The sequence below is a fragment of the Phoca vitulina genome, unplaced genomic scaffold, assembly GCF_004348235.1.
Source record: "Phoca vitulina isolate PV1807 unplaced genomic scaffold, GSC_HSeal_1.0 scaffold3, whole genome shotgun sequence".
Classification (NCBI taxonomy): Eukaryota; Metazoa; Chordata; class Mammalia; order Carnivora; family Phocidae; genus Phoca; species Phoca vitulina.
In genome coordinates, this window is record NW_022589706.1 from 37,002,049 (window position 1) to 37,019,349 (window position 17,301).

At 35.2% G+C, this 17,301-nt stretch overlaps 1 protein-coding gene and 1 pseudogene across 17 annotated transcripts in view; one reads left to right on the top strand and one right to left on the bottom strand.

Annotated features, from left to right (window-relative positions):
- FIP1L1 (factor interacting with PAPOLA and CPSF1) overlaps window positions 1-17,301 on the top strand; it is a 77,164-nt gene that overhangs the window by 10,828 nt on the left and 49,035 nt on the right. For 9 of the 17 annotated variants that reach the window (XM_032400360.1, XM_032400361.1, XM_032400367.1 and 6 more), the window contains 5 exons: window positions 4,572-4,636; window positions 5,372-5,479; window positions 6,005-6,135; window positions 6,429-6,497; window positions 15,539-15,648. In XM_032400360.1, coding sequence (XP_032256251.1) covers window positions 4,572-4,636; window positions 5,372-5,479; window positions 6,005-6,135; window positions 6,429-6,497; window positions 15,539-15,648 — 483 coding nt within the window. The remainder of the gene's footprint in view (window positions 1-4,571; window positions 4,637-5,371; window positions 5,480-6,004; window positions 6,136-6,428; window positions 6,498-15,538; window positions 15,649-17,301) is intronic. The other 8 variants (XM_032400363.1, XM_032400365.1, XM_032400372.1 and 5 more) reach the window with 1 other exon arrangement.
- Window positions 350-2,552, bottom strand: LOC116629979 (annotated as a pseudogene).

The window sequence follows — 17,301 nt, forward strand, 5'->3', positions numbered from 1 at the left end:
ATAAGGACTGCCTGTATAATTTTAAAACTCTAAGAATCAGGGTTGAGAAGAGACAGTCATGTTAGGGATAGGTAACTCTTGGTGTTCTCATCTCCACTTAAAAAATTAGTGTTGGGCTTACATGAAATGCTAGTACCTTTATGCTAATAGGACTTTGCCATCTGCATTATGCAAAAGGAACATTATAATCATTGTATATGTAGTAAATACTCTTCTATAGTTGCAAATACAAATAATTTTATATAACAATTTAAGCTAATGGTGGGTTTTTTTTTTATTAAAACAATCAAATTTTTGGTAGAAATTGCATTCAAATATTAAATGTACATAGACGCCCATAGTACTTTTCCTGAACTTTCTTTTTTTTTTTTTTTTACTGGAAAAAGTTAACAGTTTATTATAATTTATTTTATCTAATGATCTAGGAAGTTCGCAACCATCAGCATTTCCAGAGCAATTTCAGGTGCAATTGGGAATTCAGGAACCTCTCTGGAGCGGTTGGTGTAGCGAACCTTGTAGATAAAATACATGCATACGTTTGACAGCACATGTGAAGGGATCTCTCTAAAATTGACTTAATTAGTTTCATTCTCAGCAAACTGACCTGGGCCACTCAACATGGCTTCTATTGTTCCGGATTTTAGTGCATGTTCTCTTTTTACAATAAATTCATGACCATCCGAAGATATCAATTTGACATACATGGCGTCAGGGCCTTCACAGCCACCATAGGTTTTCTCTTCTCCATCCATTATGTTCTTAGGAAATTGTACTTTACTTCCACAGGAACTTCAGTAGTTTCTCGTCAGCCCTGCAACCACCACAGCCCTGAACTTTATTTCTTACAGCAATTTCCAGTTTCATGAAATGTAGTTATATTGGTTCATGTTTATCACCTTTAGACTCTAAATTCCTTGAGTAGAAACCATAGTTCATGAATTCCCCTATTCCTCACGTTGCTTTACATACAGTAACTATTCAGTAAATTTGTATTAACTATCAGACTGAACATTAAGAACTCATTTGTCTTTCAGTGTTTTTCCTCAACATTTCAATATGAAAAATTTCAAATTATCCAAGAAAGTTGAAAGAATTGTGTGAACACCTACTTACCCATCATTTAGATTATACAGTGTACATTTTGCTAGGTTTGCTTTACCATACACATGTGTAAATGTATGTATCTCTGTCCATGCTTCTACCCTTCAATAGATCTACTTTTTATGGTTTTTTGGGGTTTTTTTTTGCATTTCAAAGTAACATTTATAGATCTTTCTGAAGGGTATAGAACTTATTTAACCTTGATATTTCAAGATACATCTCTTGAAAACTGAAAGAGCCTATGAGAAAATAACATTTGATGAATACTTAACTTAGTGCACAGAATTTTCAGAAGCAAATTTAAAGAGCAAATTGTATTCAAGGAACAATACTAAATGGGTTTATTGTAAGCTGTTAGAAAGTACAAAGTAGCATTTTTTTAGGCAACATACTTTTGTTACAAAGTAGTTCATTTTATCTATAAGGTAATGAAAAGCAAATTTTAGAGTAGGGAATAATTTAGCTTGTACAGAGAAGTGGTTTCTTACCTTTGAGATTTATCCGTTCATAAACACTTAAAAATGTTTGTTGGCACTACATTAATTGATGATGAGACTATGAAAATAATAAAGTCCTTACTTACTAGAAGTAGTGAGGAAGACAGACATGTTAGCAAATACTTTCAGTGTGGTTTAAGTGCTAGAATAGAAATGTACAAACTGAATTGAAAACTTTGAGAGGAGAGTTGCTAAAAGCCTACACATGAAGAAAAGGTCCTAGGGGAAGTAATATATGAACTTGTTTGGATAATTCTTGACTCGGAAGGAAGAGGATTGATGATTTAGCACAGGACACTACTGAGATGTAGTAGAAGCATGGCTTAGAGGAACTACATGGCTGGAGAATACGGTAGATGGGAAAAAGGTTGTTGAAACCACTTGAGGGAGTTAGTACCTTTAAAGGTTTTTAAGCAGGTTAGTTTATTTGAAAAGATAAAAGATAGCAGTAGTTGAGGTGGACTAAATAGAAATTAGTTAATATATTTGAATTGTCCACATGAGATGATAATCCAGACTAAGCCAGTGGCAGCAGTATAGGGATGGATGGAAAAGATGCATTTGAGTGCATAATAAATAGAAATAACATGGGTAACTGGTTGTGGATGCAGAGTGAGATAAAGGACTCAATGACTTAGAGCTTTCTAGGGCAGTTAATTGAGTACCTAAAAGTATATTAGCATGTATGGTTAATGTAGAAGGAGTGGGTTAAAATACATTTTTTTGATGCATTTATTTTGAAGTTCCTTAAATACCCAAGTATGTAAGATCTGGCACCTAGAGAATCCTGAGACCTCATGGGGGTCTAATGGAAGGTATCAGATTAGCTTAAGTGCAATTTTCCAAATAGCTAAGCTTCTCTACACACAATGAATACAAAGCCTTAGTAGTTTAAAAAAGAAAAGTGATAGTGTTTTTTATTTTATTTTTTTTTAGATTTTAATTTATTAGAGACAGAACGAGTGAGCTGGGGTAGGGGCAGGCATTGGCGGTGGGGAGAGAGAGAGAATGAATATCCTAAGCAGACTGCGCTGAGTATGGATCCGAACATGGAGCTTGATCTCATGATCCTGAGATCATGACCTGAGCTGAAATCAAGAGTCAGACACTTAGCTGACTGAACCACGCAGGTACCCTGAAAAGTGGTGTTTTAAAGGCAAAACATGGAAGGGAAAGCAGCTGGGTGGGAGCAAAGAAGTTGATTTATTGAACTTATGGCTAACCTCTTATGAATTCTATATTGTTTTATCCTTTAGCAATTCTGTAAGAGGACCATTTAGAGACGACTTGATTTTTGTACATTTGGCTTTTTTATTTTTTTAAATTTATTAATAATAAAATATTTGAGAGAGAGCGAGCAGGGGGAGGAGGAGAGGAAGAGGGAGAGGAGACTCCCCTCTGAACAGGGAGCCGGACCTGGCTCTCAATCCCAGGACCCTGAGATCATGACCTGAGCGGAAGGCAGACACTTAACCGACTAAGCCACCCAGGTGCCCCTGTACATTTGACTTTTAAACAGTTAGAACTTTTGTACATCGGATATAGATAACCCAAAAGTGCTTTTGCTGTGCTGGATCTAGATTGTTGAAATGTAAGCACCATGGGGCAGGAGCCATATTTGTTCAGTACCTCATTCTCGTTCCTTAGCTGAGAACTCTACCTGATGCACTGTTGGTGTTTAAGCATTTACTAATGAGTTAATGTCATGGAGATGACTTAAACACTTCAAGTTTGTATGATAGTACTACCTGACAGTAACAGTTTAATTTGGGCTATTTCATAGTTTCTGCATTTATAGCAGTGGAGTTTTATACAATTATTTGAATATTTAATAATACTTATCACTTTTTATATATTATTTTTTTAAGCAGAAAACCGAAAAATGATAGTGCTAATGTAAATAAACTAAGTCTCATAATTTTAATACATTGTAGATAAAAAATGGAAATTATTAGGCAGATCAGAAACAGTGAATCTTTGCAAGTCCAGTTACCTGAACTTGTGAGAGTAAAGAAGCAAATTAAATGACATGAATATAATGAGAAATATATCATTGAAAACATTGAGGTCTTACTATACCTTATTTTGGTTAGTATATTTGATTTTCCTCTTCATATACGAGAATGCATTATATGGAAAAGTAGAGAACTGTCTACTTTTAATATGTAAACTGTCTACGTTTAATATGTAAACCCATATTACAGAAAATTTATACAAATTCCATGAGGTCATAAGTGACTTAGCCAGGGTTATACAACTAGTAATTGACAAAACTTGTATTTGAACCTGGGTCTGACTCCAGATTTTGTATTTTTTTTCCTCTGTCATGTGTATATTATATTACATTAAAAAAGTACAGCTCAATAATTGTTTCATATGTATACATTCATATGTATCCACCATCCAGATCATGATATGGGACATTACTAGCATTCTAGAAATTTCCCTCTTATTTCCTCAGTCATTAACCACGGACTACCACCAAACACTCTTCTGCTTTCACCCTAGATTTATTTTTAAATTTAATATAAATGAATTTATTTTATGGATAAAAGTACCCCATGGGTATTTGAAAGAGGATTTATCAACAGTAACCAATGCAGGAAGGACTACGGGGAGGTCACTGGACTTGGAAACAAGGTGGAGAAATTTCTTTCTTGCAGGATTGCTGCATGTTGAATAACTAGGAGGTGAGAAAATGAGGACAAGATGTATAGACTTATTTCCTCTTAGCCAAATTTCTTAAGAAGTTTGTTACACGAGATACTGACTTAGTAGCAGGTAGGTTTTTTCAGATGGAAAACAAGTTAGGCTTTTAAAAAATACTTGTTTTTTCTTTTAAAATTAGAATGTTTTCTAAAATGTGTAAGTCATTGTTAGTCTATGTAGTTACTGTGGGTATATAATTTATTTGTACATGTTGAATATATTGCTGTTTTAAGTTTCTCAGTATAATTTTTATTTTGGTTTTAGGAGTTATGGTACAGCACCTGTAAATCTTAACATCAAAACAGGGGGAAGAGTTTATGGAACTACAGGTAAAACTTCTATTTGTGGCTGTATAAATAGGAAAATAAGGCGTATATATGAATAGGTCATAAATAGGTTGAACTATTACAGCTCAGTTCAAAAGAGTGGTTTTGACCATACATGACAGAGACAGACAATTTTTTTTTAAAGATTTTATTTATTGAGAGAGAGAGCGAGTGTGTGTGAGTGCATAGAGGGAGAGGGAGAAGCAGACGCCCGCTTGAGCAGGGGGCCTGATGTGAGGCTCGATCCCAGGATCCTGGGATCTTGACCTGAGCTGAGGACAGATGGTTAACTGACTGAGCCATCCAGGTGCCCTTGGACAAATTTTCTGTAAAGGGCTACATAATAAATATTTTAGGCTGTGTGGGTCACAGGGTTCCTGTCACATGCTTGGTTTTCTTGTTTGTTTTACAACCCTTTAAAAAGGTAAAGACTTAGCTCACAAGCTGTACAAAAAAGTGATTTAAAACACGGAAGTTAGCAACTTCCTGTTGGTACAGGAATTCCTTATAAGTAACAAGTCCCTAAACTCTCAGTCCAGTTTATTTTACAGCTACTTCATAAAGCTTGATCTCACCTTTTATTTATGGTAAATATAACTCTAATGCTTTGTTTGGAACCTTTGCTGTATTTAGTGCTATCGGTAGTAAAAAGGTGTTAATGGTTTCTGTTTAGCTGTGGTATCTCTCAGCTTTTTGCTAATAACAGCTCCTTCACCATTTTGTAATTTTATAAAATAGGAACAAAAGTCAAAGGGGTGGACCTTGATGCACCTGGAAGCATTAATGGAGTTCCACTCTTGGAGGTAGATTTGGATTCTTTTGAAGATAAACCATGGCGTAAACCTGGTAAGATTATTGTGGATTGTATCTGTTTCAAAAGATTTTTAGTACAAACAGTCATTAGAAAAGTTTTTGTTTTTTTAGCAACCATTTAGAATATTATTTTTTAATGTAATTTTTCTTGCGTTAAGTAGATGAGGAGTAGGAATGACGTGTATTATTAAATCTTACTGCATTATACCAAAGTAGACTTGCATATTGTTTTATTATAATGCCATTTCTAAAGGAAATACTTTTTTACCCCCTGTGTTCGTTTGTTTTGTTTCTTAAATTACACATGAGTGAAATCATATGGTGTTTGTCTTTCTCTGACTGACTTATTTTGCTTAGCATAATACTCTGGCTTAAAGGAAATACTTTTGATCAAAAATTTTTATAGTACTGTTGCTTTATGGTAGTAATTGGGAGAATTGGGAAAATTAGAAGGGGTGATAAAACTGATAGAATACTAAATTTATATTTTTATAGTTTATGTACTGCATAAAAATAGGATTGAAATATTTATACACTAACACTGTGCTTTATCTTTAGGTGCTGATCTTTCTGATTATTTTAATTATGGGTTTAATGAAGATACCTGGAAAGCTTACTGTGAAAAACAAAAGAGGATACGAATGGGACTTGAAGTTATACCAGTTACCTCTACTACAAATAAAATTACGGTAATTAGTAAATATTCCAGAATACCCCAGGCTTTTCTACAGTCCCAAATTTTACTCCCCAGATAAATCACTTTTTCCCCATTAAGGTGATTAAATGCTATAAGATAGTTTAAAATTTTCATTCTCTTTACCATGTTTGTTTTTTTCCCTTCCTTCCCTTTCAGTTTCATATTAATGATTATCTGATGTTCTTAGTTTCAAGTCACAGACTAGCCACAGCTAGTTTGTCTTTATATGGCCTATCAATTAAAAATTATGTGGTATCTTAATGGGGAATGTGTTATTTAACTTAGGCCGAAGACTGTACTATGGAAGTTACACCAGGTGCAGAGATCCAAGATGGCAGATTCAATCTTTTTAAGGTGAATTTTAGTAAATTATCCTTGGTTGCTCTCATTTTTTGTTCTTGAGTCTGCTCCCATACCACTACTCAAGGGATGAGATTAAAGTGGAAATAGCTACCTTTTTTCCAAACCTTCGGCTTCCTGGTGACTTACAAATTTGCTGATTGTTGTTTTATCTCCACTTTTGCAAGCATGTGAATTTATAGCCTATTATACTAACAAATGCCAAGTAAAACTATTCTTGCTATATGTCGTGATTTTATTTTGAATTGTAGTGTATATTTGTTTGTAGGACATAAAAGTTCACACCAATAGACTAAGCTCTCACTTTAGATCATGCTATAATCTTTATCAGAATTGGAGACTTATTTTTCTCAATTTTCTTTAACAAAAATGGTAAGGAAGATGGCATACTGCTTATTATCTGTATGACACTAAAATTATTGGTGTAATGTGTCTTATAGTCTAAGATGTCTCAAGCTTACGCATTTTTAGGAGTCTCTAAGAAAGACTCAACAGAATAGGATAAAGCTGTTGATTTTTAAAATTCATAACTTAAAAGGATTAGGCTTAGGTAGGGACTTGCAGGTTGATATTCCCACTTGGAAATCAAGTCTGACTTCTGGCTTCTCCATTCCATATGATCACAGACCCAATCCAAAGAATAATGTCATATTTTCATACTTCTGCAATACACAGCAACCTACAAACTTTTCTCGAAACCTGATTGTGTACTCTTTTTCCTTTACCTTATTACTTCTTAGTTCTTAATTCTTGTATTGAACGACCCTGGAATGAAGACTGGGAGTGGCTTTTAGATTGGGTTATATACTCAGGGAACTTCTGCAGGCAGGCACTTCCCTGTGACCCTTTTGGGACTGCAGCCCTGTCCACCGCAATACTGTCTTATGCAATACGTGTGCTATAGCCGCAGATGTAGCCGCTCTGCTGGACACGGTTCTGGGTAGAGAATTTAATTTTAATTTACATCCTACTTTGGGTAAGTATTTGGTTCTTGTTCTGCTGTCAATCTTTTGAAAGTGTGTAATGATGTCTGTTCTCATTTAAATGGTCATCAGGTGCTTTTTGGTGCTATCTTCTCATTTACGGAGTGAATATATTGTTACACTTGATTACAATGAATAGGTAGAAAAGTTGTCTTGATGATGAAATAGTTCGTTTGCAGTGGTCCTTCTTATTTCTTCTAACAAATGAAAACAAGGTGCTTTTGTAAACTGCCAGGTTCTATGTGTTTTGTCTTTTTGCAATAGACCTCTGAAACTAAAGAATAGAAAGAAACTCCTAGGGGCTGGTCTCTTACTGAAAGTGGTCACCGTGAATGAGTTTTTTATATGCATACTGTGTATCAAAATTATTTTGAAGTTTCTTTTGGTTATATGAGAGGAGGTTATTGTTCCATTCTGATTTATTTAGTTCTGAATGAATAAGGATTTGAATTTAATGAGTGTAGTCTAATGGTTTTTCTTGCCTTGATAATGCATATTAAATATTACTCATCTGTTACAAATACTGATTTGGAAACAGTGTGTGTATTTTATTTTTTTATTATTATTTTAATATTGAGAGAGTATATGCGAGTCGGGGGGAGGGGTAGAGGGAGAGAATCTCAAGCAGATTATCTGCTGAGCTGGGAACCCAACTGGGTGGGGGTGCTCAACCTCTTGACCGATGAGATCATGAGCTGAACCAGAATCATGAATTGGACGCTTAACCGACTGAGCCACCCAGGTGTCCCTGGGGTGTGTATTTTAATGATGTGTGTGGCTCAAACTTTTTAATGTATATTGTGGTCTTTGGGATATGTTTTATTGATGTTGCTCAAAATCTGCAACTACTGGTTGTATGGGAGTGTTTGGCATTTTCAGGTTGCAGTTTGACCTTAAATTTCAGGCAAGTTTCTGTCACCTTAAAAAAAAATCCTTGTTCAAATTTCTCTAGGACTATTGTTCTTTGAAAACGTCTGAGTTGTCTTTTACTATCCGGCAACCTGAAGAATACAAAAAATATTTTAAGAATGTAATGGGTATCCCAAATATGCAGAGGTAAATTTCTTAGGTAGTATTAGATACCAAAATGTTTATTTTAGACAAAATGCTATAGAATTTGGAGAAATGAGTTGATGAGAAATTACCCTGGGAGAAATACAAATCAAAATCACAGTGAGATATCGCCTCACACCAGTCAGAATGGCTAAAATTAACAAGTCAGGAAACGACAGATGTTGGCGGGGATGCAGAGAAAGAGGAACCCTCCTACACTGTTGGTGGGAATGCAAGCTGGTGTAGCCACTCTGAGAAACGATATGGAGGTTCCCCAAGAAGTTGAAAATAGAGCTACCCTATGACCCACCAATTGCAATACTAGTATTTACCCCAAAGATACAAATGTAGTGATCTGAAAGGGCACCTGCACCCCAGTGTTTATAATAGCAATGCCCACAATAGCCAAACTATGGAAAGAGCCCAGATGTCCAACAACATGATGAATGGATAAAGAAGAGGTGGTATATATATATACAATGGAATATTACTCAGCCATCAAAAACAATGAAATCTTGCCATTTGCAACAACGTGGATGGAACTAGAGGGTATTATGCTAAGAGAAATAAGTCAATCAGAGAAAGACAGTTACCGTGATTTAACTCATGGAATTTAAGAAACAAAATGGATCATAGGGGAAGGGAGAGAAAAATAAAACAAGGCAAAGTCAGAGGGAGACAAACCATAAGAGACTTAATTATAGGAAACAAACAGGGTTGCTGGAGGGGAGAGGGTGGGCGGATGGGGTAATGGGTGACTGGCATTAAGGACGGCATGTGATGTAATGAGCAGTGGGTATTATATAAGACTGATGAATAACTGATCTCTATCTCTGAAACTAATACATTATATGTTAATTAATTGAGTTTAAATTTAAAAAATAAATTTTAAAAGCAAAAAAAATTACTCTGGGATTAGAAATAACTTTGAGCATTATATATAGTTCTTTCTATTTCTGTATTTTTTTTAAAGTCTAAAGATACAGTATTAGAGAAGCATATGCCATTTTAATCAGAACCTTGAGTGTGGAGAACACAAGAAAAAGTATTGTAGATTAGGAAGTGGCTTTGGCAAAGAAACTCAGCTTAATTGAGTAGATAGTGAATGAAAGTATTATTTAAGAAATTAGCCTTATCTGGATGCCTGGGTGGCTCAGTAGGTTAAGCATCTGCCTTCGGCTCAGGTCATTATCCCAGCGTCCTGGAATCGAGTTCTACATAGGGCTCCTTGTGCAGCAGGGAGTCTGCTTCTCCTTCTGCCTGCCGCTCCCCCTGCTCCCCTTGCTTGTGCTTGCACGCATGTGCGCACACTCATAAATAAATAAATCTTTAAATTATCTCCACGAGTTTTAAAAAAATGGAAATTAGCCTTATTGGAGGAGTTCTTTTGGAAAGGAGTAGAAGAGAGGTGGCTTTGTAGGGTTCAACACTAGAAAGCCTTAGAAACAAGGACAAGTTGGAGGAGTTATTGCCTGTTTGTGAGCAAGAAAGTGCTCAATAAGTAACATAATTCTGGAAGCGGCTTATAAGTAATGTAATTCTGGTAGCCTTGTAAGGTGTGGTTGGAAAAAGAAAGTCTAAGCTCTTATCTGCTAATCCACTGTTTTGAGTTACAATTACTAGGATTGGTGAGACAGATAGAAGGAAAAGGACTTTCCCAATTTTCCTGTTATGTCTGGGTACCTCTAACGTGCACAGCACTATACTAGATCCTGTAGTGAGACGGGGTCTCTGTGTTCAAGGAGCTCATGATCTGAGTGACATATATATATGAACTAAGCATGGTATATTTTGAGAACTGTTATGTTAGTGCTGTTATCAAAGTGCAGTAGGGAGTTCAGAGGGTAGAGTGGGTTATCCTAAGGTGCAGAGTCTGGAAGGAATCAAACATGATAACTGAAAGACGAGTGAGTTTTCATTAGTGGAAAAGAGGGGAGTGTAGAACATTGTAGGCAGAGAGAACAATATGAGCAAAACCAGATAGCATGAAAGGAGAGTTGGGGTGGAGATATTATAGGAGAGAAGCCTGGAAATGGTAGACATGGGTCCATAATGGGAAAGACCTTAATCTTAAACTGCCTGTAGACATTTGTGTAGGCCATAGGAAGCCATTTGAAAGTTCTTGAGTAGGAGAATAGCATGAGCAAATTTGGTTTTTAGAAAACTGACAAGTGTTCTTTAGAAAGGTAGGCTTTAGAATATAAGGAAGAGAAAAGGAAGTAAGAGAGACCAGATAAGGAGCTGTTGCAGTACTGTAGGGATGAAATGAATGAGGAACCCATCTTAAACTAGTGAATGGAAAAAGGAGCAGATTTAAGAATCGTAATTTAAGTTCTTTTCATGTCTACTGCAAAGATACTTTTTTAACTCCTTCATCAACTGAGAGACAAGCCACCTACCAGCCTCTTTAAAATAACTTTTTTTTACTTTCTGTTAGATAAATTTTCAAACATACTAACCAGTAGATAAAATAGTACAAATGAACCCCTATGTGTTTACTGTAATGTCTCAGTGATTGTCAACATTTTGACATTCTTATAATTTTTTATATACTTCAATATAAGTAAGGTTTTTGTTTTATTATTTTGGTTTTTGTTTTTAGTGAAATGAGATGAAGTTTAATAGGTATAAAAATAAAATCACTTGGGTGCAAAAACAATTGTGTAATTCTATAATTTGGAGTGAGGGGCACAGAAAGAGTGACTAGTGACTGTAAGAAAAAATTGACCCACAACCTTCTCTGAAACTATTTTTATGTCTGTATGTGCACACACGTGCATAGATGATTTTGTTTTCCTCCATGGATGAGTATAAGCTTTGTCACTATGTTTTGAAATTTCATAACTGTGTGTCTATTATCATCTATTGTACCAAGCATTCATTTGTACCCTCTTAATCTGGAAGCACATATCCTTCATTTCTGGGATATTTTCTTCTATTATGTTTTTACTTTTTCTTAGCTTTCTGATGTCTTCTGGACCTCCTGTTCAGATATTGGACCTCTTATGCTAGTCCTTTAATTTTCTTTACTCTCATATTTTGTACCTCTTTGTCTTCTGGTATCTGGGAGATTTCTTCAGCCTTATAAGTCTTTTATTCATTTTTTCATTTCTGTGGTTATATTGTTAATATCCAAGACGATTTTTCTTCAGTATTTAACGGTAGCATCCTGTTGTTCATGCATGCAGTATTGCAGTATTTTTTTTTCCTCATCTGTCTCTCAGAAGATATTTATATTAATGATAGGTTGTTTGTTTCATTTAGGTTTTATTTTCCTGCATAGTGTGTTTTTTGCTTTTGGCTTCTGACTGACTCCTCGAATGTTTGTTGATCTTTGGCCATTCACTCATAAGGAAATGGGCCTCTAAAAAGGTGATTGGAAACTCTGAATATAAATAAGATTTGCTATGTTCTTTACCATAAGCTAAGTTTTTTGTTTTTTTTTTTTAACAGTCCCACGTGTCAGTATCATTGGGTAATTTTGTTTTTTTCTTTTTGTGGCAATTTGATTTTTCAGGGACTAGATTCCAGTGGCCTGCCTAGAGGATTTATACTTGGCTGATTCAAATGTTCTGGGAACTAGAGTTGTCAATTCCTGAACCTTTTGGGGTCCTGCCATGAAAATCATAGTATCTTTGTTTTCTTGTTGCTGACTTACGATTCAGGTTTCTTTAGTCTGCTCAGTCAGTTACTATTTTTTAATATGCTTTCAGAGTCCCAAATTTTACTGCTTTGTCAGTCTTTTTGTTTTTGTGGGTTGAAACAAAATTATAATTTATGTGGTTTGCTACTTTTCCTTTTCTTACCTTAACATTATGTGGCAAGTGTTTTCCTAGTTTATTAAAGTTTTTTGATAAATGACATTTTAAATAGTTGCATAATGCATTATTTGGGTGTACCACACTTAACAAATTTCTTTTTAGGTATTATTTTGTTTGTAAGGTTAACCTTTTATAAATAATGCTATGAAGGGCAGCTGAAGGAAATTTCACAAACTAAGTTTTGGTACACTTATAGCATAATTTGGGTAAATATTTAGCTTCGCAAGGTTACAGACTTCATTCAACTTTTGCTTGGATGTGTAAGACCTGATGTGATTTTGTTTTTAGAAAATTTGTCATGGTGGGGCGCCTGGGAGGCTCAGTCGGTTAAGCGTTTGTCTTCAGCTCAGGTCGTGATCCCGGGGTCCTAGGATCGAGCCCCACCTCAGGCTCCCTGTTCAGCAGAGAGCCTGCTTCTCCCTCTCCCTCTGCCTGCCGCTCCCCCTGCTTGTGCTCTCTCTCTCTGACAAATAAATAAGTAAAATCTTAAAAAAAAAAAAAACAAAAGAAAAAATCTGTCATGGTATCTTATAGTCATTTCTCAAAATATTAGATTCTGCTTAAAAAGATAGTCTCATTCTGGTTAACAAGTTTTGAGTCTGTGTAATTCTGAGTGCAACATCTAAAGACAAGTGGATGCAAGTTGATTAGCAGAGTTGCTAAAATGGCGAAGATTTTCAGAATTAGAGTATTTTACAAAGAAATAAAAGAGAAGAAAACTGAGGAAACAGAAGCAATTTTTACATGTTTAAAAATGTACTGTGTCTTCTTGATACCTTTTCTTGCTTTTCTCCCTATTAAAAATAATTTTTCATTTGTGTTCTCTTCTCTCTCTTTACCCCTTCCTCTGCTTCTCTTCTTCAACTCTTCTCTCTTTCCCCTTCCCAGTTTTTAATTGAGTGTTGACTATGCCAGGAAGCATCTCAGGATGCTTCAACATCCTTGAGTAGGGAGAAGAGGTGAGCATTATAGACCTCAACTTTGTAATCTTAGAGTTTTCCTTAGAGTTATTGGGAAAAGTAGTCATTAATTAGATAACTGGGCCAAAAATTATAGTTATAAACTCCAAGTCCTATGAAAGACTTTGATGTGACATTTAAGCTGAGTCCCAAAGTCAATCAAATAAAAAATATATACTGAGCACTTATTGCATGCCAGGCACTGTTTTTAGGTACTTGGGATACAGATTTGAATAAAACCTAAATGCAGTGTAAATCCTTGTAGGCCGTGATAAATTTAGGTTTTATTCTGTTTGCATTGGGAAGCTATTGGAGAATTTTGAGCAGGGGAGAGACATGAGTTGATTTACACTTTTAATAAGATTGCTTGGCTATATACAGAGGATGGATTTTCCAGAGGTAGGACTAAAGCAGAAAATTTAGCAGAACAGTTGAGAAGTGGTAGTAGGTTTAACCTGGGTTTTAGGGGTGGACATAATCAGTGGTTGAATTTGCTATGTATCATAAAGGTAAAGTTCACATGAGATGGTCATATCTATGGATAATTGTTAGGATTTCTTTTTTTTCCTTAAGCAACTCAATAGATGATGGTGCTATTTACTTATGGGGAAGACTTGGATAGGATCAGATTGGGGGATCATCTGGAAAATGAGTAGCTTTGTTTTGGCCATGGTAAGTTTGAGTTGCTTATTAGATATGTAAGACAATGGATATAAATTACTGAAACTCAGGGGAACAGTTGAGACCGTACTGTCAACTCTCAGTATTCCAGACATTTGCAGGAAGAATATTGCATTTCTTTTTCTGTGTTCTCATAGCATCTTTTATCCCACAGTTACTTTTTTTCATAGCATTTATTGTATTGCTCTGATTGTTCGTGTGTCTTGTCCCATTGTCTAAGATTTTGTTGTATTTCTCTCTCTAGTCTCAGCCTCTGGTAATAGTTTTTTAGATGATAGATATTTAATGTTTGATGAGTGAGCCATGTTTATTTCCCCTTTCATCACATTCTGTCAGTTTACCTTTCAAGTATCTATCAAATTCATTTCTTACTTTCTATCCTCATTTTCTTAGTGCTGATCCTCTGTTATCTCTCACTAGGATCTGGGCCTTTTAAATGGATTTTTTTAAGGAGTGGGACTCTAAAATGTCAATGTTAAGCCCTAATTATGTGAAGACACCCATTAGGGATTGGGTTCAGCAATATTAATAGATCTGACTTTAATGGCTCAAATATATTCTTTTTCTCACACAATGATTATGTGAGAGGTAGATGGTTTCTGGAATTGAATCAGTGATTTGAATGTATCAGAGTCAAGGTGTCTGAGATTTTCTTGGCCTTTGCCTCATGGGGAAAGAGAATGATCCTGAATTTAGACTGAACAGTAGAATTTAAGTAGGACCTAAAATATGGTGTGATGTTATTCAAGTGTAGGGCAACTTAATTTAAATTTAATAAATTAATGATGATTTAAAATTAGGAAGGTGAGTATAAAAGCGAAAGAGCACAAAGAAGAATTTCACCAGTGTAAAGGAGTATGACTGGACCATACTGAAAAGCTCTGCTAGGAGCAGAAAAGATGGCTAAATCTGGGAGAAATTATGGAGTAAGTAGATACTGGTTTGAAAGTGAATATAAAGAGGGAAAAGAGGTTATTAAGGAGACCGATGACTACCTTCAAACTTCTAGGTGTACTGAACTGGCAGGATGGTGGTACTGTTGATGAAGAGGGGGAAACAAATGGTATGGAAGTGCAGGAATAGGTTATTAATACTCATGTTGGAGCAAATCACAGTCTGAATAGAAAATGGTCAGAATGGCTAAAATGGCCACTGGTGGGTTTTTCTGTATTGTAGTAAACATAGAAGGAGAAAATTCTTCAAGGTCTTTGAACTTTGAAACATGGAGTCATAACCAAGTATCTTGTACTTACTTGTGGCTATTTAAGGGAATTTATGAAAGAGTTACAGCTTATTGGAGTTTTTAAGTGACATTAGTGTGAACTTTTTTTAATAGTTGGGAACATTTTGATCCCCTAATCCATCTTTGGTGCCTTTCACCTAATGCTGTTCTAAAATAGGGTAATTTTATTAAATATTCAGCGGCAAAACATTCTTCATGTTTAAATTCAAATCAGATGTTACAAATTTATTTTAACACGTTTAGTGTATTATGTTTGAGTGTTCTATTAAATAAGCTAATAACCCTTTTTTTTAAGGTACAGCAGGGAAGAACTGGAAATTCAGAGAAGGAAGCAGCTCTTCCATCTACTAAAGCTGAGTTTACTTCTCCTCCTTCTTTGTTCAAGACTGGACTCCCACCAAGCAGGTTAGTTAGACAATTGTAACTCCATTTATTGAAGGCATTGGTATCTTCATCTTGTATTAGTGATATAAAGTATAAAAGCGCTGAATGTTCTGCCAAAAAAACTGGAACATTCCATGTTGTTTTAGTACAAAATGAATTCTCCGTGAAAAAGTCTTCTGGGTGCTTTCCCATTTAAAAAAAAATCTAGGTAAGCAATAAATGAAGCATGGTATATAGTTACATGTATATAAAAAAGACAATCTTACATTTAGAAGAGATGGTGATAACAACAATCTTGCTGTTTTCTGTGCTTATTATTATTCTTACATAAAGAACTATTGGACTTTCTAAGTCTAGATCTGTTGACCTAAATGTGTTTTACTGATTTTAGTAAAAGATTGTAGAGATTTCAGCCTGGGCAATCTTTCACATTAAAACCATTTTCTTTTCTTTCTTTGGTTGGTTTTGATAATACCTAACTTTGAGTTCCACAAGGTACCAATTGCAAGAGGCAGATGTGCTGGCAAATGGTTAGCCTGTTACTAGGAAAATGGTAAAGGGTAATCTAAAATGAGGGAAGTTGGATGTTAGCAGTTTAATTTTGAGTTAGATAAAGATGACTTATCATTTATTTCTCTGGGCCTGAAACAAGTCAGTAACCCAACTGTTACTAGTTCTCAGCCAGATCATTTACCTTTTGTGGTACTTGATTAAGTTTATTTTACACATTTTTCTGGTTTTGTTTTTCTGCAATTTTGAATAGCTATAAGAGATAATATTTCATAATATACAAATGCAGGAAGAGATGGTATGGGAACATGTGGTTTAGCCCTAAGGTAAATATTCTTGAAACTTTCAGCCAAAATTAAATGTCACAAAGCCATCTTGGATTTTGACTGCCTCCTCATCCTAACAATTACTAGTCATGGTCATGTCCAGATATTATTTAAACTAAATGAAACCTCATCAGACGTTTGGCTAAGAAGTTAGGATAGCAGAGGAATACCGATCCTTTTAATATGTAGTCTTCTTTTGTTCTTTTCCTATTTTAAAAGAGGTCACTTTCATTCATTGAGTTTATTGTGTTCCGCAGCATAGAATTATGTGAAGAGCTTTGACTCTGGAGCTAGACTTCTGGGGTTCAAATTCTGGCTATATTACTTACTAGCTGTGTGTCCTTGAGCATATTCCCTAATCTTATTCTTTCATTTCCTGATCTGTAAAATGTAGTAATAATAATCCATCCCTCACAGGGTAGTTATGTATATTAAATGATATAATTTTATGTGAAATGTTTTAGAACAGTAGTACATACATAGGTAATACTCTATAGATGTTTGCTAATTAAACTATTTAAAAATCAGTAGCAGGTTTTCTGTTATTTTGCCTGCCCCCTCCTTTTTTTTTTTTTTTTTTTAAAACAAAACAGCCTTCAGCCAGATTATGTAGGGCATTGTACCACTATAAGGAATTTGGCTTTTCCCATAAGTGAAATAAAAGGGGTGTCACTATCAGAGTTTGTGCAGAGTAATGAAATAATCTATTGTAGGTTTTTTAAGTCTTAAGTGCTTTATTAAGATCAGACTACAGAGAGATTAGGGGCAGAAACTGGGAGGCCAGTTAGGAGGTTGTAACAGTTATCTAGGCAAGAGATCACTTGAACCAGAGTGGTTG